We start from the raw sequence: 23,382 nt of genomic DNA, 5'->3' as shown, positions 1-23,382 counted from the left end.
GCAGCGGTAGGGCGGCTAATTTATGGGATAAGTCTCCAAAGTGTCTGCATTGTCAATTGAATTCCAGTTTTTTAATTTTGCTATATACCTTGTTGTACTTGTATTAGTCAATTGAATTAGTAAATAAAATAACATTAAATAAAGGGTTAAATGCATGTAATATCATGAACTTAAGTCGAATTCCAAATTTAGCATGACTTTTAAAAGTTCCAAATAATATCACCACCTTTACCCCGTGTCCAAATTTAACGTCGTTTTTCCCCCAAATTGAATCCTACGTGTCAATGACGTGGCTTGCAAGCACAAGTTTCCGGCCGACGAGCAAAATGTTGCGTTTTGCTTGTCTTCTTCAACAACGCCTCCAATTTCTTCCGTCCTCGTCCCCCAATTCTCAAATTAGAACAAGTTAGGATTTCTTTTAATTTTCCCCCTTCAACAGCGCATCCAGTTCCTTCCTTCCTCGTTGCCGCCACCCCAGCTCATGGGATTGTCGCTCCTCCGTCGTCCTCCCTGCCTCAGGTAAGCCCCCTATCTCTCTTCTTCTCTCTATATTTTATCTCTCTTCTTCTCTCTATATTCTCCCTCACAGTCTCTCTCTCTGCCCTTGTTCGCGGCGGCCACTGTGTGTCGCGGTTGCGTAGTAACGCTGGCAGTCGCCGCCACCTCTACCCCCTCCTCTTTTCCTCTCTCACCCCACCACCTCCCTCTTCTTCTCACGTCTGCCTTTTCCTCTATCTCACTATGTCTCTCGCTCAATCTACCCCCCCTCTCTCTCTCTCTTCTGTTGGCAGTTGTCGTGGCGCGCGGTTGCAGCTGTCATCCCCCTTCTTCTTCTTCTTCTTCTTCTTCTTTTTGTTCTTTTCTTAACTTTTCAGTTAATATCTTATTTTAATTAAATCTCTAATTATTTTATATTTCAGGAATCGTTGATTCGAGACATCTCTGGTTGTCTCGCCGGCATGACAGCCCTTTATCAGCTCAAGTTCCTACCTCCCTTTGTTATGTAAATTTATCTATTTGTTGGTTCATTGAGAAATTGGTATTTTAAATTGAAATTCGTCAGAGGGAGAGAGAAGAGATTTATGCCGGTTTGAAGTCGGTGCTAAAATTGAATATGGAGTAAAGTTACACATTTAAATTGAACATAAAGTAAAGCTATACATTTAAATTGAACATTTTTAAGTTACAAATTATGACGTGTCATTTGGAAGACACGTCATTGCCACGTGGTTCACATCATTGCCACGTAGTTCTACCGGAAAATAAATCGGTGTTAAATTTGGACACGGGGTAAAAGTAGTGATATTATTTGGAACTTTTAAAAGTCGTGCTAAATTTGAAATTCGACTTAAGTTCATGATATTACATGCATTTAACCCTTAAATAAAGCATTAATTATGTGGTCCCTACTACTTTTACATTCACTTTAACTCTCCTAAATACCCGTGCCCAAAAGAAAGGGGACTTCATTAACGGGACGGAGGGAGTATTATTTTTAATATTAAAGTAGTTTATATTTATGTTTATTAAATTATTTTTTCGTACCCCCGATTTAAAAATCCTGGATCCGCCACTGCCTCCCCCTCCTCCTGCCAGCACCACCGGCGCCGCCCCTCCGCCGCCTCCTTCCCTTCCCGCCGCTTCCCCCTGCCACCGCCACCGCCACCACCACCACCACCGTTCACAGAATTCCGCCATGGAAGATATGGATTTCAAAGTAGAAGAAGCCACCATCAAATCAATCCAACAAACCCTAATCCCCTCCCTTTGCCGCCGCCTCCCCCTCTGCGGCCGGCGACCCCAACCCTGCTCTATACAACACTCTCATTCTCCCAACATAAAATAAGAAGAAAAAAAGGGGGAAATTCAGATCCGTCTACACAACACTCACCTCTGCTAACTCCGGCCGCCAACGGCGGTGGAGCGGTGCTCTCCTCTGCCCAGCACTGGTCCTGGTCCCTCAAATCCGCCTACATTGTCGCTCCCCTTTTCTCCAAACGCCGCCCCACCCTCTCAGCCTCTCGTACCATCAAACCTCTCACGCTAGCCAACGCCGCCGAATCCTCTGGCGGCACCTCCGCCAAGCCGGCCTCCACGAATTCAATGCTTCGAGGCGGCGCCCCAGACGATGCGTAAGAAAGAGCAGACAAAGCTTCAAATCTGGGCAGATCTGGGCTTACATCTATCGCTGTCTTCATGTTCTGTGTGTTGGGGGAGGTGGCAGCTGCGGTGGGTGGGGGAAGGGGAGGGGGCGGTGGCGGCAGTGGGATGGGGGAGGGTGGCGGCGGCGGGTAGGGGGGAAGGGAAGGGAATTAGGGTTTGGAAGTATGGAAGAATGTGGAATAAGATGATATGGATTTTTATTTATTTTTATTTTTAAGTTTTTTTCCACATGTAATAAATGTGCATAGGTGTCAATTTTCGGGTGCCACGTCATAAATTTCGGCTGCCACAGTGGCATTTTCGGCGCCAACGTAAGAAAAAATCGGTCATCGGATAAATTTGAGACAAAAACGAAAGGTTAGGTATTTAAAAGTAAAAAAATAAAAATAGGTGCAAAAACCAATTTCGTGTATACCGTATACGTTAGGAATTTACAGGCAATTAACCCGTTGAGTTATTTTAGTAATAATTAAAAAAATTAATGCACATATGTCTCGTCACTGATACGAAAATATATATCTTTTCAATTATCTATTCTTTAGTATTGTTGTCTTTTTCTTTTTTACTTTATCTATCATAACTTACAAGCCATCCTAACAAACTAAATATACTTTGGCGAAAAAACTTATTTTGATAAAGTAGAAACCAAATCGTGATTTGATTTTGTAAGATATTTCTAAATAAATGGTATAGTTAATATGTTGGGAACCTTGTGGAATATCCTAATCCTTGTTTTTATGATACCAAAATTCATAGGTCTTAACTGTAATAGACTATAACAGTTTTGAACTCAAGTGTTAGAGTTCATTTCTAGTTTAGTATGCGGTTCTGAAGACTGAAGACTGAAGGACGAAGGACTGAAGATACCAACTGAAGTATCAGTTGAAGAATCAGTTTGGAACTGATTACTTAATACGTGCCACAGCCTGATACTAAAGTCAAGTATCAGTTGAACATTCTTCCTCGGACTGATCTTCCAACGTTCAAAGGAAGCCACGTACTCACAAGAGTACAGCCGCATTAAAGGCAGAGATCTCAGGATCTTATCTTTGCAGAGGTCATTCCTATTTGGTGGTTACTTTATCAGAGACGTCACATCTCATGTCCCTCAAGAGAGTCGTTTCCACCAGACAAGGAACCTCGAAGATTGAAGCCTCAGCCCAAATTCGAATTGCTCTCCAACGGAAGAAATCTTGAGGACATTCTACGCCAACGGATCTATTCAAGAGTTCTCCTACAAATAGCGCTCGAGGATCACTTCAACCTTCACCGATTCAACGACATAAGCTGAAGCTCTGCCGAAATTGCTACTCAGCCTGAAGCTCTTAGACCTTAGGCAAACCTCTGTTTACCCAGAAGCCAAGGTCAGACTTGCTACAAAGAACTTGTTCTTTGCAGTATAGTTGGCACTCGTTCAAACCTCATTTCCAAAAGAAAGATTTGAGTGTTTTGAGTGATTCGGAGTTTAGAAGGGTTTTTTGACTCTGAGAGTCTTAGCGCGGGTTGTGCTAAGCAAGAAAAATCCGACGCGAGTGAAGCGTGGGTACTGAAGAAGAGTTTTCTTCAGTGGTACGGTTGTGTGCACCCGGCAAGCACACGGTTTGGTTTGCAGTGCACCTGTTAAGCACTTGCGGAGTGGATTGTTGGTCTGATCAACAGACCGTGGATGTAGGAAAGGGTTTTTCCGAACCACGTAAAAGTCTCTGTGTTGTTTATAACTTTCAGTTTTACATTCCTACTTGTGTTGTTTCAATTGATAAACTGAATACTGATTAACGACAAAGAGAAACCTAAGACCAACAATGTGCTCAACCGAGGCTATTGCGAAACTAAGTTTAATTTTCGCTGCGTATGATATCAGTCTGACTGATCTATCTTTTGATAGTCAGGAAGAGTGTTATCATCTCTGTTTTAGCAAACTCGACTGAAGCCCATAAGTGCATCAGTTAAGTTCCAGTAACTTAACTGATAACTCCTTACTAAAGAGCGTTCAGTATCAGTCGTAAACCCTATTTGGTCAAAACTGTTTTCAGTCAACAGGTGTCTTTGTTTGCGTGTAAAGTTTCGTTTAGATCTCTATCTTGAGATCCCTCTGGTTGAGGAATTTGCAAAAATAGCCCATAGGTGTATTCCCCCTCCCATACACCTATTCGAGACCCCCCGGGACCTAACAATTGGTATCAGAGCAGGTTGTTCGCAAGAACACTCAATATCTGATTACGTTCTGATTGAACTAGATCCTTTTTCTCAAGGGTCTCGAAAAAGTTTTCTCTTTCTTTTTGTGCTTGTTGTTTGTTCTATCTGTTGTTATTTGTTCTCTCTTTTTAGATGGAGACTAACCACAGCAGATTATCTTCTCTACCTATGTTTAGTATTGAAAAATACGACATATGGAAGTTTCGGTTTAAAAGCTTCCTCACCGCCCAACATTGTCGAATGTGGGAAGTCATCACCAAAGGACCAATCATCATCACCGAAACCGTCAAACGGATCCCTGTTGATCCACATCAGGATCCTTACGATGAGGTCCAGCCAAAGCAAAAGGCAGACTTCACCACCGAAGAAAGGAAGCAAGATAAGCTAGACAACCTCGCCAAAAGTATCATCTCCGGCACCGTTCCAGACAAGCATGTCATGAAGATCATCAAGTGCGGAACTGCAAAGGAGATGTGAGACATTCTTGAAAGAATGTGCGTAGGTTCCGAGGAAATCAAGGAGAATAAGTTATCCATAGATTGCCAGAAGTTCGACTTCTTCCTCATGCTCAAGAATGAATCTGTCGAAGAAATGAAACTTAGATTCAATCAAATCTTGAATGAAGTTCAATCCATCTCTAAAGACAAATACACTCAACGAGAAATCAACCTGAAGATTCTTCGAGCACTGCCACGAGGAGAATGGCAGATCTACTCAGTCGCTCATCAACATAAGCCAGGATTCAGTCAGCTCCCGACAAACAAGCTTTTCTCTGACCTCATGGCAAATGAGTTCGACCTTCAGAGAAATCTTATAATCAAGAAGGTTGGAGGATCAGACGAAGATGGTCCATCAACCTCAAGAGGAGCATCACTGAAAGCTTCAGCAAGAGAAGGCAAGAAGCAAATCAAGGAACCAACAGAACTCAACCCTGAGGACTTCTTCAGTCAATATGCTTTGCTGACTGAAAGATTCAACAAAATGGAGTCCAAGTTCCGGAAGTACAGAAGGTTTCACAAGCAGCACTTCAAATGAAAGAAAAGAGAAAACAACTCCAAACATTCCACTGATCGAAGCGGAGAAAAGAAGTCTCTACGTCGTCTCATGGGAAGACAGCCCACCAGAAACATGCCTCATCAGCAAAAGCAGCTCGGAGCTCAACTGGATGTGGCACAGGAGACTCAACCATCTCAACTTCAAGACGATCAACAAGCTTGCTAAACATCAACTGGTAGAAGGTCTGCCTTCTATTGTGTTCCAAAAGAAACAAGAATGTGAAGCATGTCAAAGAGGAAAGCAGACGCGAATGTCATTCAAGTCAAAGTCAGGACACTCCTCTGGAAAAATCCTTCAACTACTTCACATGGATCTGTTTGGCCCAATCTCTCCAAGAAGCTACAACGGTAGGAAGTACACCTTAGTAGTTGTGGATGATTATTCACGATATACTTGGGTTATCTTTCTCTTCAAGAAGAAATAGATACTGGAGGAACTGCCAAAGTTGCTGAAAAGACTGAGCGTGGAAAAGGAAGTCAACATCATCAGCATCAGATCAGATCGTGGGTCTGAGTTCCTCAATACTGTCATTCGTGAGTATTGCAATGAACAAGGAATCAGTCATCAAACTTCTGCAGCAAGAACTCCTCAACAGAATGGAGTTGCAGAAAGAAGAAACAGGTCTTTAAAGGAAGCAGCAAGGACGATGCTAGCCGAATCAAAACTCCCCTTGAAGTTTTGGGCCGAAGCAGTCAACAACGCATGCTACACGCAGAATCGCTCCTTCCTCACTCAAAGACATGGAAAAACTTCTTACGAGTTATGGAAGAACAGAAAGCCCTCAATTGCCTATTTTCATGCTTTCGATTCTAAGTGTTTCATCCACAACAATGAAAAGAAGAGGTTAAACACATTTGACAGCAAGGCTGATCCAGGAGTCTTTCTTGGATACTCTGGAACAGAACGATCGAGCAAAGCCTATCGAGTGTTTAACTCTCAAACTCTTTGTGTTGAAGAAACACCTCATGTGGTCTTTGATGAGTCTACAGATGATTTCAGGGAACAGGAAACAGAATGGCGTGATCAGAACACCGAAGGTTCCAAAGCTGAAATCCACAACACCGAGCCTTCTACTGTCTTGGTGTGGGGACCAGGAAAAGATGAAGATACTGAAAGGCTTCAGTATCAAAAGATCAGTCAAAGGTCTGAAGTTCAGACTGGAGCCAATACATATGGCATCAGTCAAGGGGGAACTCCAGTTACTGAAAATTGAGTTGAACGTGCCGAAGCAGCTCCAGCTCAACTCTCCCCTGCTCCAGAAGGTGCTCAACACTTCAGAACCATTCTGACTGAAGAAGCCCCACCATCTCCAGAAGAAATCAAGAAGTATCGAAGATGGTTTGAACTCCACTCAAAGGAGAACATCATTGGAGAACCATCAGATGGCGTCAAGACTCGAAGATCAATGTGCAACCTCGTCTTTGACATCAATCAAAACTGCATCAACGAAGATAAAAATTTCAGTTGTTTCTTATCATCTACAGAGCCCAAGGATGTTGAAGAAGCTCTGAAGTCCACTCAATGGGTCATCGCAATGCAAGAAGAACTCAATGAATTCAACCGGAATTCAGTTTGGGAGCTTGTGGATCGACCAGACGATGCAAAAGTGATTGGTTTGAAATGGATTTTTAAAAACAAGAAAGACGAATAAGGAAAGGTTGTGAGAAACAAAGCAAGGCTTGTAGCAAAAGGATACAATCAAGAAGAAGGAATCGACTACGACGAAACGTTCGCTCCAATTGCCAGATTGGAAGCAGTCAGACTCTTCTTAGCCTTCGCAGCTCACAAAGGTTTCAAGGTACACCAAATAGATGTCAAGTGTGCATTTCTCAATGGAGTGCTCACCGATGAAGTCTATGTGGAACAACCTCCAGGCTTTGAGGTTGCTGGACCAGAAAAGGTGTACAAGCTGAAGAAAGCGCTCTATGGCTTGAAGCAAGCTCCAAGAGCGTGGTATGATACTCTCTCGGAGTATCTTGTTGAACAAGGTTTCAAGAAATGATCTGTGGACAGAACTTTGTTCACTCTCAAAGAATGAGAAGATCTCTTACTTGTTCAGATTTATGTCGATGACATAATCTTCGGATCCAAATCCGAACGCATGTGCAAAAAGTTTGCTGACATCATGACCAACAAGTTCCAAATGTCCATGATGGGAGAAATGAATTTCTTTCTCGGATTGCAAGTCAAGTAGACCAGTGAAAGAATACTGATCAGTCAGTTCAAGTATGCCAAGGAACTGATAGCCAAGTTCGGTATTCGGCACATGAAATCAGTTAAGATCCCAATGAACACAAACTGGAAAGTTGATCCAGGCTTAGAAGGAAAATCTGTCTCTTCGACGAAGTACAGAGAAATCATTGGATCATTGCTGTATTTGACTGCGAGCAGACCAGACATCGCATTTGCAGTCAGAGTATGTGCAAGATATCAGTCAGATCCAAAGGAAGCGCATTTGGATGCAGCAAAGCGAATTCTACGATATCTCAAAGGCACATCCAACTTAGGATTGTGGTACCCAGCAGACGACGACTTCAAGCTCACCGGATATTCAGACTCAGATTTTGCTTGATGCAAAATTGATCGCAAATCAACCTCCGGAACCTGTCAATTCCTAGGCAACAAGCTCATCTCATTGTTTTCAAAGAAGCAGACTTCAGTCGCCACCTCCACAACTGAAGCTGAATATGTTGCTGCCGGAAGCTGCTGCTCACAACTCCTGTGGTTAGTCCAACAGTTGAAGGACTATGGGATAGACGAAAAGGAAGTCCCAATCTATTGCGACAGCTCCAGTGCTATTGCAATCTCCCAGAATCCAGTTCATCACACCAGAGTCAAGCATATTGCTATTCGACATCACTTCATCCGTGATCACGTCGAAAAGAAGAATATATCTATGGAATGGACTCCAACTGCTGTTCAGAGAGCGGACTTGCTGACCAAAGCTCTTCCAGAAGAAAGGTTCAACGATCTGTGTGGAAGGATCGGCCTCATCAACCCTGAAGAGTGATGCTGTGTTTGAAAATTTTCTCAAACAGCCATGCTGACTGGTGGTCTTCCATTTGCTGATCAACAACCACTGACGTGGAAAGCAATGAAGTCAAGCGCTCATCTGAAGAAAAGTCATCCTGATGATTCAACCAGGATCAAGTGGTATCGACTGGCTACAATGATTAGTCGATCACTAAGTATTTTTTTTTCCTATGTAAAATCAGTTATTTCAGTTAAGAGCCTTGAGTTGAAATTCAAAATCTTTCTCTAACTGATCAGTTTATTTCAAAAACTTTAACTGATTGTTGGAAAATGGAATATCCGAGAAGGACAAGTATTTTATAAAAGGGAAAATCTGTTTTGATTGAACTTGTCAATATCTTCTCTAAAAATCTTTCCAACATGTTGCCTCTGTATAAAATTTCTTGAGAACCTCATTGACATGACATAATGCAATGATACCTCTCACATTTTTGAAGCTTCAGTCCCCTGCAGTGACGGCGGACGTGAAATTTTCTTCAAAAATATTTTTAGGCACAGTCTTCGAAAAACTTTTCATCTTCTTACTTGGTACAAAATTTGTCTATTTAATATCATGTTGTCTTCACTCTTTTTCTGCGTCAACTAACAAATCTCCACAGCCTTCACTGTGAGAAAAATTTTCAAACCTTCCAAAGTTGCAGAGAAATTTTGTTCCGACTAAAGGAAAAATCTATGACTGCAAAGTCATGGAGTGGGGGAATGACGCTCACATAATTGGTCTTCACCGGAACCTTCCACTGGATCTCAACGTCTCTCCGACGTCAAAGTTTGCTCTACCCTCACTTGTATCCAGCGAAGCGAGTGTCTCCCATCCTCATGCCCGGACCATATGGCTTGAAGTACCTGTCTCAAGCAGACGGACTTCACTTGTTCTTCAGGCGAGCTTCTCACCTTTTTGTGAAGCTTCCATGTGGTGCAACAACAATGAGCAGGAGCTCGTTGTCAACCGGCGCAATATCGACAGTGCTAGTCCTCACGACTACCACTGATTCGATTTTTCATCCTCACCTTCTCTTTCCTCCATGTATGCCGAGGCGCGTTTTGATCTACTTCTTTCATCAAAGCCTCGCCATGCATTTCCTTCGTTTCTCCTCCCCACTTCTCGCACTCCTCTAATTCTTCTCTTCTCGTCTGTCTATTCGCCCTCCGGATTGTATGCATAGTTGCATCTCATGTTTATCTCTAACATGCTATGCATACTTTCCTTTCCTACACCCTGCTCTTCTCCATCTCTCCGTCTCCATCACTTCTCCGTCTCCCTTCTCATCTCTCCACCTCTCCACTGGCGTCCTCTTCCTTCTGCATCTCGGGATCTCTTCTCCCTTTTCAAGTTCTCCCACGAGTGCTTGAGAATCGGAGTTGAAGTCCCATTCGATCATAGCTTCCATCATCAGCTCTCTTTTTGATGTTGCCAAAAAGAGGGAAAGTCAGAAGTCAGAGAGAAACCTTCCCTAAAGTTGCTCCTGTCCCTTCTTTCTTGATTGAAGATGAGACAACAAAGATCACCAGAAGTTGTAAGGACGACGTTCCAGTAAAGACCTCAACTCAACGGAAAACAAGTGAGAATGGAACAAGCTTAGGAACATGAAGACACGAAGACAGAAGATGAAGATCAAGAAGTTCAAAGGCGCAGCCAAGTAGACTGCTGGAGTCCATGGGTTTCCCATGTTGTTATTGTTTTTTTGTTTGTATTTTTTTACTCCTATGTAAGTCTCGCTCTGTACCCCAACTGATGGCTTATCAGTCCTTTATTAATGAAAATAACTTCTTTTTTGATCTCAACCTGAAGACAATGACTTTTTGTCCAGGCTCTGATTATGTTTTTCTGTCTTCTCCTGTTCTGTTTTAGAACTGTTTCGTTCTTAACTCCAAGTACAAGTTTTTAGGTTCTATTGTTAAGGGGGAACTGTTTTCACCCCAGTTTTCGAACTTGTGCTGTGAGTTCAGTCTTTTTTTGTTGTCTAGAACTGCTGTATGGTTTGGGCATCATCAAAAAGGGAGAAATTGTTGGAAACCTTGTGGAATATCCTAATACTTGTTTTGATGATACCAAAACTCATAGGTCTTAATTATAATAGACTAGAACAGTTTTGAACTCAAGTGTTAGAGTTCGTTTCTAGTTTAGTATGCGGTTTGGAAGACTGAAGACTGAAGACTGATGGACGAAGGACTGAAGACTGAAGACTGAAGACTGAAGACTGAAGGTACCAACTGAAGTATTAGTTGAAGAATCAGTTTGGAACTGATTACTTAATGCGTGCCACAGACTGATACTAAAGTCAAGTATCAGTTGATCATTCTTTCTCGGACTGATCTTCCAACGTTCAAAGGAAGCCACGTACTCACAAGAGTACAGCCGCATTAAATGCAGAGATCTCAGGATCTTATCTCTGCAGAGGTCATTCCTATTTGGTGGTTACTTTATCAGAGACGTCACATCTCCTGTCCCTCAAGAGAGCCGTTTCCACCAGACAAGGAACCTCGAAGATTGAAGCCTCAGCCCAAATTCGAATTGCTCTCCAACGGAAGAAATCTTGAGGACATTCTACGCCAACGAATCTATTCAAGAGTTCTCCTACAAATAGCGCTCGAGGATCACTTCAACCTTCACCGATTCAACGACATAAGCTGAAGCTCTGCCGAAATTGCTACTCAGCCTAAAGCTTAACCTCCCCAAAGCTTGAATCGAAGAAGAGAATTCTAAAGCCAAAATCAGTCACTGCTGATTACATACATTCTCTTAGACCTTAGGCAAACCTCTGTTTACCCAGAAGCCAAGGTCAGACTTGCTACAAAGAACTTGTTCTTTGCAGTATAGTTGGCACTCGTTCAAACCTCATTTCCAAAAGAAAGATTTGAGTGTTTTGAGTGATTCAGAGTTCAGAAGGGTTTTTTGACTCTGAGAGTCTTAGCGCGGGTTGTGCTAAGCAAGAGAAATCCGACGCGAGTGAAGCGTGGGTACTGAAGAAGGGTTTTCTTCAGTGGTACGGTTGTGTGCACCCGGCAAGCACACGGTTTGGTTTGCAGTGCACTTGTTAAGCACTTGCGGAGTGGATTGTTGGTCTGATCAACAGACCGTGGATGTAGGAAAGGATTTTTCCGAACCACGTAAAAGTCTCTGTGTTGTTTACAACTTTCAGTTTTACATTCCTACTTGTGTTGTTTCAATTGATAAACTGAATACTGATTAACGACAAAGAGAAACCTAAGACCAACAATGTGCTCAACCGAGGCTATTGCGAAACTAAGTTTAATTTCCGCTGCGTATGATATCAGTCTGACTGATCTATCTTTTGATAGTCAGGAAGAGTGTTATCATCTCTGTTTTAGCAAACTCGACTGAAGCCCATAAGTGCATCAGTTAAGTTCCAGTAACTTAACTGATAACTCCTTACTGAAGAGCGTTCAGTATCAGTCGTCAACCCTATTTGGTCAAAACTGTTTTCAGTCAACATGTGTCTTTGTTTGCGTGTAAAGTTTCGTTTAGATCTCTATCTTGAGATCCCTCTGATTGAGGAATTTGCAAAAATAGCCCATAGGTGTATTCCCCCCCCCCCCATACACCTATTCAAGACCCCCCGGGACCTAACAGATATAATTTGGATATCACATCAATTTTCTCAAGCCTTAGACGAGATGATTCTCAGAACTTAGTTATGATCTTTCAAACTCATTTATGATATTTTAAGCTCTAAATAAGATGATGCACAAATGATGATTTTTTAAGCTCTATACAAGATGATGTTTAGAAGTTAATTATAATCTATTAATCTCACAAGCTTCAGATTATATAATCTCATATGTCAGCCCTAGTCTTTCAAATTCATAATGAAAATGATGTTTAGAAGTGAATTATGATATTTAAAGCATCAGATAGTGATGTTCAAACAATTGACGCCGAAATAGAAGTTTTATTAAAACGAAGTAAAAAAGAACCTACACCCAAGAGAGCACAGACGCAACTGAGGGCCGAGCCTAATTAAAACCTCTTTAAGGAAAACCACAGAGAGAAAAGCTTAAAGGGGAAAAAGTGCCAGTCTAAGAAGAAATAAAAACTGGCGGTGAGCGGAGAGGGCCTCCTCAAAAGCTCCGGCCGAACCATTACCCCTAGGAGGACCAGCCCACACAAACCAGTGAAAATAAAACATAGTATTTTAAGGTCTAGACGAGATAATGCTCAAAAGTCAGATATCGTCTTTTGAGTTCTTGATGATCATGAGATGAGATGATGCTTATATGAAAAATTAGATCTTAAATTAATTCTTATCCATCAATATATTAAAAATGTACAAAAATTATATAAACGGATATTTTTACTATTCTAACAAGTTAACATTTAATTGACGAATATAATTAAGATTAGTACAATGTAAATTCTATTACATCAAACTAAATTAATTAAAAATTAATTATATTATGCAAAAATAATATAAATAATTTAAATTATAAATTAAAATCCCGTCGAATACACTAGTACGAAAATATATATCTTTTCACTTATCTTTTTTTTTTTTTTTTTTTTTTTTTTCACTTATCTATTCTTTAGTATTGTTGTCTTTTTTTTTACTTTATCTATCATAACTTACAAGCCATCTTAACAAACTAAACATATAATTTAAAATAAAAAAAACTAAATATACTTTGGCGAAAAAACTTATTTTGATGAAGTAGAAACCAAATCGTGATTTGATTTTGTAAGATATTTCTAAATAAATGGTATAGTTAATATGATTAAATTGGATTTATGAAACATTTGACGTATATAGAAGAACATAAATTCAGTGGGTCAAAATGAAAATAATAGAAAGTACAAGGACCAAGTTCCTATACAAAGCACAAGTATATAAGAGTGCGTGGCTTCCTCTCTCACGTTATCTGCACCACACCTCCGTCTCCATTTCTGAAACCCTCTCTCTCTCTACATTTCTGTCTCTATAGATAAACATCACTGTATGTATATGCAACACCTATACACACATTAAACACACACACAGCGAAAGGATATAGATACGGATATCTTTCTTTCACAAATCGTAACCCTAACACACCTCTCTCATTTCGATTTTTTTTTTTTGTTGTTGTCAATTTGGAACCCTAATTCTCTGTTAGCCTTAGCTTTTTGGAATCGCATTTGCAAATCTGTTGGAAGTTGTGAATAAAGGAAGTTGAAAATCGATAGAAGGTTTTTGGAAATCTGAAATCTAATTATTTGTTTTCTAAGTTTCGATTAATTTGGAGTTCGTCTAATTTATTTATTTTTGGTGTTTGAATCTACTCTCTTGCGATTGTGTTTTTCTTTTTGGAGCAGTATTTTTGTAGCTTCTGAAACTCTAGGAGTTCTTGGAATCATCGGCAATTGCTGTATCCGAGCTCCGGATTTGGATCAAATTCGAATAAAATTCTGTGTTTCGCCAGGGCTTTTGATAATTCGTGTGATTGGAAATGGTCGGAGGCGGGAATAGAAGGGATGAGGCGTCGTTTACTGTGAGCAACACCAATGTTTTTGCGGCTTTGGAGAGTTTGAGGAAGAAGAAGAAGTCTGACAAAGAGAAGGGGTCCTCCAAGGGGGGCAAGGGCACCTCGAAAGCTGCTGGGAGACAGAATGCCGAAGCAGAGAAGCAGGTGTTCTGGGCTCCGGCACCTTTGACGGTGAAGTCGTGGGCGGATGTTGATGATGAGGATGATGATGATTACTATGCCACCACTGCTCCTCCCCAGGCGATATGGGGTGGTTCAGGTCTGAATGCACCCGAAGAGACTCATAAACCTGATGTTGTGGAGGTATAACGAATGAAGATTATGATATATCATGTATACATGTGTTATTTTTCTTTTCTTGGTGGTGGACTTCCGTGATTGAACTTTATGAGCTTTTCTAGTCTCAAGCATTAGTTGCTAGATGGTCCCTAGTTCTTTAGTGTTTTTTCCTATTTGGACATGTTTCTGACTAATTTTGAGCATGAATGATGAAATGATTCATCATTTTCTATATCTTGCTTTCGGAGATGCCTTTGAGATGGAGGTGTGCTTTGTTATACTAGCCGTTTGTAATGAAGTTGTAACACATAACTTTTAAGTCACGACTTGCTTTGTTATACAATAGTTTCGTAAATGTAAGTTCTTTAGTTGACTTGACTTTGTATATGTCTTGCTAAAAGTGTAGCTTAGCTGAGTTTTTCCATTTTTCCCAGTAATTTATGTGAAACAGCACTGTGCGCACGATAATTTGATGAAATCCTTTTGTCAGATTAGGTTTTGCTTGAACTGGATGTTAAAAATTTTTGAAATATAGCTTGAGTAACCGTAATTTGGGTGGCACTGTTCCACACTGTTATTTGTTTGTGTGATTGACATTAAAAGAGCTTCCACGCTGTTGCCATTTTTTGCAAACATTCATTTAGCTCGTACAAAGTTTCTAACATCAATACAGCTGGAAATTTGATTTTTGTCATGACTGATCTGAAGTATGTTGGCCGAAATGCAGAATCAATAATCTGTATTCTCCAATTGTGCTTTCATTCTTAAAAAAAAGTTTGCCAATGTTTGATTAAAAGATTGACTTTCAGTTAATTGTTAATTTCTTGTTGTATGAGTTTGCTGGTCCTTTGAACTTCTGAAATTGGTGTTTTTCTAATCAAATGGATTATTTCAAATGTGTCATATATCTGATCTTCAATGTACTTATGTTTACCATGGCATGCTTTATATCTGTTGACCATTTGAGTTCTGGTCTGAAATTCTTGGTTTTTCTTATTGAATGTGCAATTTCCAGTTGTTGCCAAGTTGCTTAAGAGGTTATTAGTTTATTATTGCTTGCCACTAGACATACATTTGAGATTGTTGTTTTGATCATTGATAGACATATAGCCGCTCTGCCAAGTATTTGATTCAATCTCTCTCTCCCTCCTCCCCATGATTGATAGGCCAGCTCTTCTTACAAATTATATTTTTCTGCCTCTGACCTGATGGTAAATAGTACATGTTTAAATTATACAACTGAGAAGGGATAATAAGGTTCCTTGTTATTATTACTGAATTAACACAAATCATAAATCCGGTGCATTGAAATGCGTGAATTTGCATGTTTTACACATAATAGCTAATTCATCCGAATTGCAGGAAAGTGAAAGTGAGGATGAACTTCTTGATGAAGGCGACGATGATGCGGAAGATGGGCATGACCAGGAACCAGAGGTTGAAGAACAGCCTGAACCACTGGTTACAAAGCCTGCAGAAGCTACATCAGCACCTAAAGAGACAGAAAGACAGCTTTCTAAGAAGGAGAGAAGGAAAAAGGAGCTCGCTGAGCTAGAGGCAATTTTAGCTGATTTTGGAGTGAACCCCAAAGAGAAAGCTGAAGATGAGGCATCATCTGGTAACATTCTCCCTTTGTTCAATTATAAATTTGGAGAGTGTCCTAGAAAAAGCCGTTTGATTTATAGTATGATTGCAGAGATATTTTCTCGTTATGCTCTTTGCTGTTCCCTTTTCTTTCAGTTGGATCTTGTGCTATTGTTGTATTTGTTATTCTTTTTTTGGGCATGGAGAAAAAATCGGGGCTTTTATTGTGCAGATGTTGCGAAAGAGCAGAAAGAAGGACAATCTAATGGGAATGCTGATAAGAAGGATAACCCCCCTGCTGAGTCTAAAAGTGCAAAGAAGAAGAAAAAGAAGGAGAAGGCTGCCAAAGAGGTGAAGGAGTCTCAGGACTCGGATGTTCCTAACGGACAAGAGGAGACTGCTGGAACCGAACAGGCGGATGAAGACACTTCTGCTGTTGATGTGAAAGAGAGGCTTAAGAGGGTCGCATCTTCTAAGAAAAAGAAATCGAATAAAGAGATGGACACTGCTGCAAAAGCTGCTGCTGTGGAAGCTGCTGCTAGGAGTAAAAGACTCGCTGCTGCCAAGAAGAAAGAGAAGAACCATTACAACCAGCAGCCAATTCGGTAAGAGAGATATATAGATCATTGAATCTACATAGAGATGGAGATGTGATTTTATTGCTCACGAATAAACTTGGAGCTCCTTCCCCCGAGTCCTCTCGTTTCACGATCGATGAACTTTGATGTGACGTTTACATGACCCCAGATGATGATTTTGGTTATTGAACTTGTTTCTATTTGGCACTGTTTCCTCTTCCTAGATCAGTTTGTATCATATTAGTACTTGTCATGTATCTATTTCTTTTGGAAATCTGATGGATGTTCTTGCGTTTCAATCGTTTTTTTGGTCCGGCGTAGCTTACTGCATCTCTATTTCTCATGCTACGTCGGGTTCTTCTCGTTGTTTCAAAAAGGTTCTAAGAAAACCAAGCCTAGCACGTAATTATGATTTGGATGGTTTTTACATGGGAGTGTAGCCAGAGTTGGGTATGAACAAAGGTTGGTTTTTCTAGGGTTTACAGAATTGATTTGTGTTCTTGATTACTCTGAAATTCCTTTAGCTATGAGCAAAACCTGCCAAATTCTGAAATCGAATTTGGCATATTGTTGTTTTCTCAAGAAGCGTGGCGTTTTGGTAACATGTGCATTGATGATTTCGCAATTAAAATTTTGACAATAGTTAGTGCATGATGTTAATAATAAAGATGAGCGGAGTTGATGGCATATTGTTTCTCTGTAATAATGAGCGGTGTTGAATGTTGATGGCATGTTTGTTTCTCTGTTACTATATGTTTGAGAGTACAAATCAATAAACATGCCTATAATGATATTCATAATTACATATGTCAATTGGACTAATTCACGAGTTTCGGGTTAGTTCTATCAGATCGTGTGCTATTCAGGTTCAAATTTTCTCCGATTATAAATTTTCAATTATAATTTTAAACTTTCGAGTTTTAAGCTAACCCATCTAGCTAGTTACTCAAAAATTTATATATAAAAAAAATTAACTAATACACAACTTGAGTCATATTTTTTTTAAATAATATTTGTTACAAATAGATTATTTATTTTTTTATAAAAATACTGAAAATTCTACTTATTATTTTAAATTAATTATCTTTAAATAAAGAAATATACAGATATCTACCTCAACTATCAGATATTAAAAAAATAATCTATTAATTGATACTCTCTTCGTCCCTCAAATAAGTTTCTAAGAACACTCCCAGCAAAAATCCCAAAATTATGCTCCTATATTCCTCCATAAAGCTCCCCTATTTAATTTTAGGATCTTGATTTTATAAATGCATACACTAGATCTCCTATTTTCTACATAAAAACAATAATTATGTGTGGGCCCTACTAATTATAAGCTTAAAATAAATTTAGGGTGGATGTACATTTAAGATTGAATTTAGGTAGGTGTAAAATTTTTTATGGGCCCCTTCAAATTTAGGGGATCTACTGGATGTATTTTTTATCTCATTTTTAATTTTTAATTATTTTAGCCTAAATTTAGAGTTAGTGATGCATTTAGGTGATCTGCTAGGAGTGCTCTAAGGAGCATAGGTTTTAATAAAAGTTGGTTGTATATTTGAAAAGTGAATAATTGTTCTCACAAAAAATGAAGATTACTAAGGTAAAAGTTAATGAAATTGTTTCCAAAAATAGGTTAGGAAGATGTTTTGGGGACAGACCAAAATGGAAAGAGAAGAATATGTTTGAAGGACGAGGGAGTATTAATTAGATAGGTTAACTCAAATACGAATATTCTTTGAACAAATTAATTATATATATATATATATATATATATATATATATATATATAATAACTATATATTGGTGTGGGTTACCGTGCGAGCACATCTTCAAATAAGAAATAAGAGCAATTAATAAGAGCAATTAGTCCCCTTGGGATGACCTAGTCGTTAAGGTGGTTGCCTGTTGTCCAAGAGGTCACATGTTCGAGTACTCTCGGCCACAATAACCACTAGGTGGGGTGTGTGTGTGGTTTGTATTATTTATAATGTAATTTCATCAAAAAAAAAAGAAAAAAAAGAAATAAGAGCAATTTTTAATGTATGAATTTTATGTAGAACACGTAAAAATTCGTTGTATAAAGGTATGAATTGTGAAAAATAAATTTTTGCTACCTTTAGGATTCGAACTCAGGACCATAAATCCATCAAACAGGATTACGAATCAACTGTATCTTGATGATCTAAGGGTTGAAAATGATTCTTATTTTATATCTTAAGAAATGCACTTATTTTAGTTCTTCCCCTATATATTAATTATATTAATGTAATTAATGGTTTAAAATATGTAGATATACTATTTTCCTTTTGCACAGAAAATGACAAATTCTACTTTCGAATTTAATAGTATGTACTAGTATATAGTACTATTATAAAGTAAAATAAACCGGCCGGTATTTCATTTTCATTTTTCATTTTTCCGATCCTTCGCTATGATTCCAAAATTCTCACTTTAATTCTTCCCCAATTTGTTGCTATTATTTTCGATTTTCCGATTCGACCTCAGGTGATCACGAATCCTAGGGTTTCAGAAATCAGCCGCAGTTCGTTCCCAGCGCTCTCAACCTAAGGTGAGAATTCTTCCAATCTGTATTCGTCGCATGCGATCTCGTGGTTGTATACTGCACTTATTGTTTGAAGCTGCGAATCGTGATTCCTTCTCTTATTCATCTCGATTTGTTTGTAACCGTATGATCATGCACTTTCTTGCCTGAATCTTGCTATGTCGCATCGTCGACATGATGTGTAAATGGATAGGATGAATTTTTTTTGATTTTCTGAAAGTCTGCTTCTGTATGATTGCCTGTTCTTGCGAGTTTTCTGTTGAGAAGCGATGTTGTTGTTAAGTGCTCGCGTTTTTATTAATTTTCTTGTTTTGTATTTTGGATGAGTGGTTCGTAAGGTGATATCAAATAAGATACAATTTTCTTTTTACTTCTATTTGTGCAGCCAATCTCTTCTTTTGTCTTGGTTTTGTGCACAAAGCGTAAGAGCTAGGCTTAGAAGTCAGAGTCGATCATGTTTCCATAATCTTTTGTTGTTTCATTACTGTATTTTATGGAACTGTTATGAGGCTAAGTGTTTTGTATAAGTTACAAAGCTACTCGTGATTATAAAAACAAGCAAGTATTTAAGATGTATTTCTGGTTTTGATTTGTGGGAATAAAATGAAAGTAAAACCAACCATTCAAGTATATTTTTCTCTAAAATCATTGTAGATCACATCTTATGCATGCTGGTTGTAGATCAGAACTTGGTTAGATTTGGCGTTGTTGAACTCTTTTTCTCAAATATATTAAGATGCACTTGATGCTACATAATGGTTGTTCTGTTTAGAGATTCCACTATGTTCTGAATCTCTCTAATGAAAAAAAATTATTCTATGGCAAATGCTAGAATAGTTTCATCGTTCTCACAATTCTCAATGTTGCAGCAATGAAGACAGGGTCTTCTTTAAATCCTTATGCAGCATCCTATGTGCCACTCTTTAAAAGAGGTGTTGTTGATGCAAACAAAGAGTTTGGTTCAGCTCAAGAATTTAACAGTGGGAATGAGGTTGGTCAATTTGGCTATCGGCCTGTAAGTACGTTCCCACAAGGTCAGCACCAAAATGTTTCTCAAAGTCATCCCCAAAATGCTGGTGCTCCCCAAACTGCTGAATATCCCAAATGGAAAGATCATCGCAGCAGTGAATTTGTTGCTTCAACGTCACAATACCCAGAAAAACCAAGCAGCTTTGATGAAGACTCTGACATGGACTTGGCTTACCTGCAAATGATCTTTCCTGGAATATCAGAGGAGTCTCTTTCTGATGTCTATCAAGCCAACAGATGTGATTTGGATTCTGCAGTCGACATGCTAAACCAACTTGAGGTACTGCCTGCAAAATTTTCAGTTTACAGGCATTTTAAATTGTATTCTTCATTATAATGCTTCAAAACGGTTGATCATGCTTTTATCTGATGCATAATGATTTCTAGCATGCATACCCTTTTCTTGTCATTTTGTGGTTGCAATTAGGCTGAAATCTTATGTCTAGTCTTGCTCAGAATTAGTGAAGATTGGTACGGATGAAACAATATCAATCAGTAATCTCCATATTCATGTCAAGTTTTTCTATTGCTTACCCTTTTCTGTATGGTTGGTCTACTTTTTACAAAATTCTTACAATGTGTATGTTCAATGATGTTTAGCTCCATCGATGTTAAGGGTGCTGATTTGATAATTTGTAGGCTTTAGTAATATTTGGAATAGCAAGATTTTTTTTTTTGGCAAATCTTACAAGTTCAAGTTGATCATAATTTCGTTTTACGTTTTACAGATCCAGCCTGATGATTCATCAGATAAGCTTCCCGATACACTGGACATTGGCGATGTGCCCGATTCTGTGCCTGTGCTGGTGAAAGCACCACAGGAAGCAAAGAATGCAACCGGTGGAGCTTCAACATCTGCTTCGTCCAACGACATGCCTGCTAAGAGCTAATCTGCATACGAATTTGGAATTTAGCAGTTTTATGGGTATTTTTGTTTTCTGGAATGTGGCTATGAATTTCTGAATCGAGAAAATCCATTTTCTTCTTTCTGTTGTACAAATTGATTGCGTTGTTTCTGTTTTGATCTGGGAACGCAAATTGTATCATAGCATTGATTGTTCAAACAGATTTTGTTTCTTTAAATCACAGCATGATGATGAAGGCTTGAATCCATGTTTTTTAGTCGAAAACTTATGTCAGACTGTCTGATGGGTCGAAAGCTTCAAGTCGGGTTTATAAGAGGAAGTTTACGACAGATCTCTACTAATTAATGAGTCACCAACACTTATATTTGAAGCAATTAAAATATATGTCGTGAAGCTATTAAAATATATATTCTGGTTATAAAAAAATAAATTAATGATAGTAACAATAGCCACTCTATTGGTTGATTGAAAAGAGTCACCAACACTTATATTTGATTATCGTTTTGTCACACAGATTTGGATAGCAATGTATAATTTTTTTTATTTTTTATTTTTATCGATGTCTTTGAAGTGAAGGAATGCTTTCGTGAAGTAAAATTGGTGAATCTTGCGATCTTAATGGCAACTATTGAACCTCCCTATAAATGCGGCTGTACTCTAATAAAATATTTTTCTCTCTTTTTCTTTTTTCAATTTCATCCCACATTTTGTCCATTTAGACTTATGTGATATAACCATAATAACTAACAAAGCACATCCCCCCCCCCCAAAGAAACACAGAGGGGGATTCCAAATTTTTTATTTCTTTCTCGTATTCAAAAATCCAGAATTTGCAAGCTTTCTTATCTCTGGAATGCATTGAACCCTTGAGAATTTCTTGAAGTTCTTTTCTCATATTCTTGAAGATTCAAGGGATTTTCATGTAATAATCTAAGAAGAGAATCCACCATATCGTGAAGAGAGGGAGAGATGGGGTTGGATTATTATGAAATACTGACGGTGGAGAGGGGCGCAACAGAGGAAGATCTGAAGAAGGCCTACAGAAAACTGGCGATGAGATGGCATCCAGACAAGAATCCCAACGACAAAGACGAAGCCGAGGCCATGTTCAAGCAAATCTCTGAAGCCTACGAAGTCTCTCTCTCTCTCTCTCTCTCTCTCGAGTTTGAATGCAAGAAAGTTGCATGTTCGCTCATAGCATACCATAATGCCTCAGAAAGATGTTAATATAATGGAAAAAAGTTTATTTGATAATCTGTTTTGATGATGGTGTTTCAGGTGTTGAGTGATCCTCAGAAGAGGCAAGTGTATGATCAGTACGGCGAAGAGGGCCTGAAAGACGGGCCAGCGCCCGGCTCAGCCGGAAGCCCGGACAAGTTCAATCCTCGAAATGCAGAGGACATATTTGCAGAGTTCTTCGGTACAAGCCCCTTTGGGTATGGTGATGGAACAAGTATGCTTAAGAAACCACCCCCTGTGGAGAGTATGTTGCCTTGTGACCTTGATGAGCTCTACACTGGATCTACTAGAAAGATGAAGATCTCCAGACAAGTTGTCGATCCAAACGGGTAAACATTGCACATTTCTTGGCCTAATGCACCACTTTTGATCATTTCAACACTTCTGCTTCATTCCTTGGCCTAATGCAGCAGTTTTGATCACTTATTGGCCTAATGCAACAATTGTTTTATCATTTCTTAGCACAGTTCAACAGTTTATGATCATTTCTTGCCCTAATGCAAAAATTTTGATCATTTCTTGGCCTAATGAAGCAGTTTTGAACTTTTCTTGATCCAGTGCAACAATTTTGGTGCAGCAGTTTTGGACAATTTGTTGGCCTAATAATGTGTTTGATTACATTCAACTTTTTTGGATTTTATAGGCGTTTGAGGACTGAATCAGAGATATTGACTATTGAGGTGAAGCCAGGTTGGAGGAAAGGAACAAAGATCACATTTCCAGACAAAGGGAATCAGCAGATGAACCAGCTCCCTGCAGATCTTGTGTTTGTGATCGATGAGAAGCCTCACGACGTCTTCACACGCGATGGCAACGACTTGATGATGAGCCATTGTGTTACGCTGGCTGAGGCTATTGGAGGGACGACTGTGGAGTTCACGACAGTAGATGGCCGGAGTATCTCTGTGCCGGTGGCTTGTATTGTGAGCCCCGGGTACGAGCACGTGGTGGAGGGAGAGGGCATGCCCATTGCTAGGGATCCTAGCATCAAGGGTGATCTCAAGATTCAGTTTGAGGTCAAGTTTCCTGCAAAACTATCGCCCGAGCAACGAGAGGCCCTAAAGCGCGTTCTTGGAGGATGATCGTGGATCGATGAGTTTGTATATTCGTGTAGTATTGCAATTTAGTGTTCTGCATCTTTGATTTCAGTTGAGTTTGAGCTTAAGCATACAAGAATGTGTGATGATTTATGTTCATGTTGATGTGCTAGAATTCGGAGAATTGATGGTTAACTATGTGGGGTGAGAGATATCTTGAAGCATGTGATTGTTTTAAACTTCAAAAAGAGCACAATACAAATCTAATTCAACAA

At 39.3% G+C, this 23,382-nt stretch overlaps 3 protein-coding genes across 8 annotated transcripts; all 3 read left to right on the top strand.

Annotated features, from left to right (window-relative positions):
- The first annotated feature begins 13,309 nt into the window (after positions 1-13,309).
- Positions 13,310-16,666, top strand: LOC131024943 (uncharacterized). Of its 6 annotated transcripts, none has more exons than XM_057954520.1 (4): positions 13,310-13,630; positions 13,864-14,229; positions 15,568-15,823; positions 16,022-16,666. In XM_057954520.1, exons 2-4 carry the CDS (start codon positions 13,891-13,893, stop codon positions 16,396-16,398), a joined length of 972 nt encoding a protein of 323 aa, XP_057810503.1. In that variant the 5' UTR covers positions 13,310-13,630; positions 13,864-13,890; the 3' UTR covers positions 16,399-16,666. The 6 variants fall into 6 exon arrangements, with proteins under 6 accessions (XP_057810503.1, XP_057810502.1, XP_057810500.1 ...); XM_057954519.1 differs by having other exon boundaries at positions 13,757-14,229; XM_057954518.1 differs by having other exon boundaries at positions 13,325-13,481.
- Positions 16,667-18,692: 2,026 nt separating this feature from the next.
- LOC131024971 (polyadenylate-binding protein-interacting protein 6-like) lies at positions 18,693-21,078 on the top strand. Its single transcript, XM_057954563.1, has 3 exons — positions 18,693-18,942; positions 19,806-20,245; positions 20,694-21,078. Exons 2-3 carry the CDS (start codon positions 19,808-19,810, stop codon positions 20,853-20,855), a joined length of 600 nt encoding a protein of 199 aa, XP_057810546.1. The 5' UTR covers positions 18,693-18,942; positions 19,806-19,807; the 3' UTR covers positions 20,856-21,078.
- A 493-nt stretch (positions 21,079-21,571) lies between these two features.
- On the top strand, positions 21,572-23,331 carry LOC131024956 (uncharacterized). Its single transcript, XM_057954545.1, has 3 exons — positions 21,572-21,965; positions 22,110-22,399; positions 22,714-23,331. Exons 1-3 carry the CDS (start codon positions 21,801-21,803, stop codon positions 23,150-23,152), a joined length of 894 nt encoding a protein of 297 aa, XP_057810528.1. The 5' UTR covers positions 21,572-21,800; the 3' UTR covers positions 23,153-23,331.
- The last annotated feature ends 51 nt before the right edge of the window (positions 23,332-23,382 follow it).

The sequence above is a fragment of the Salvia miltiorrhiza genome, chromosome 5 (assembly GCF_028751815.1).
Source record: "Salvia miltiorrhiza cultivar Shanhuang (shh) chromosome 5, IMPLAD_Smil_shh, whole genome shotgun sequence".
NCBI classification, from domain to species: Eukaryota; Viridiplantae; Streptophyta; class Magnoliopsida; order Lamiales; family Lamiaceae; genus Salvia; species Salvia miltiorrhiza.
This window is presented reverse-complemented; position numbering and strand designations above follow the sequence as displayed.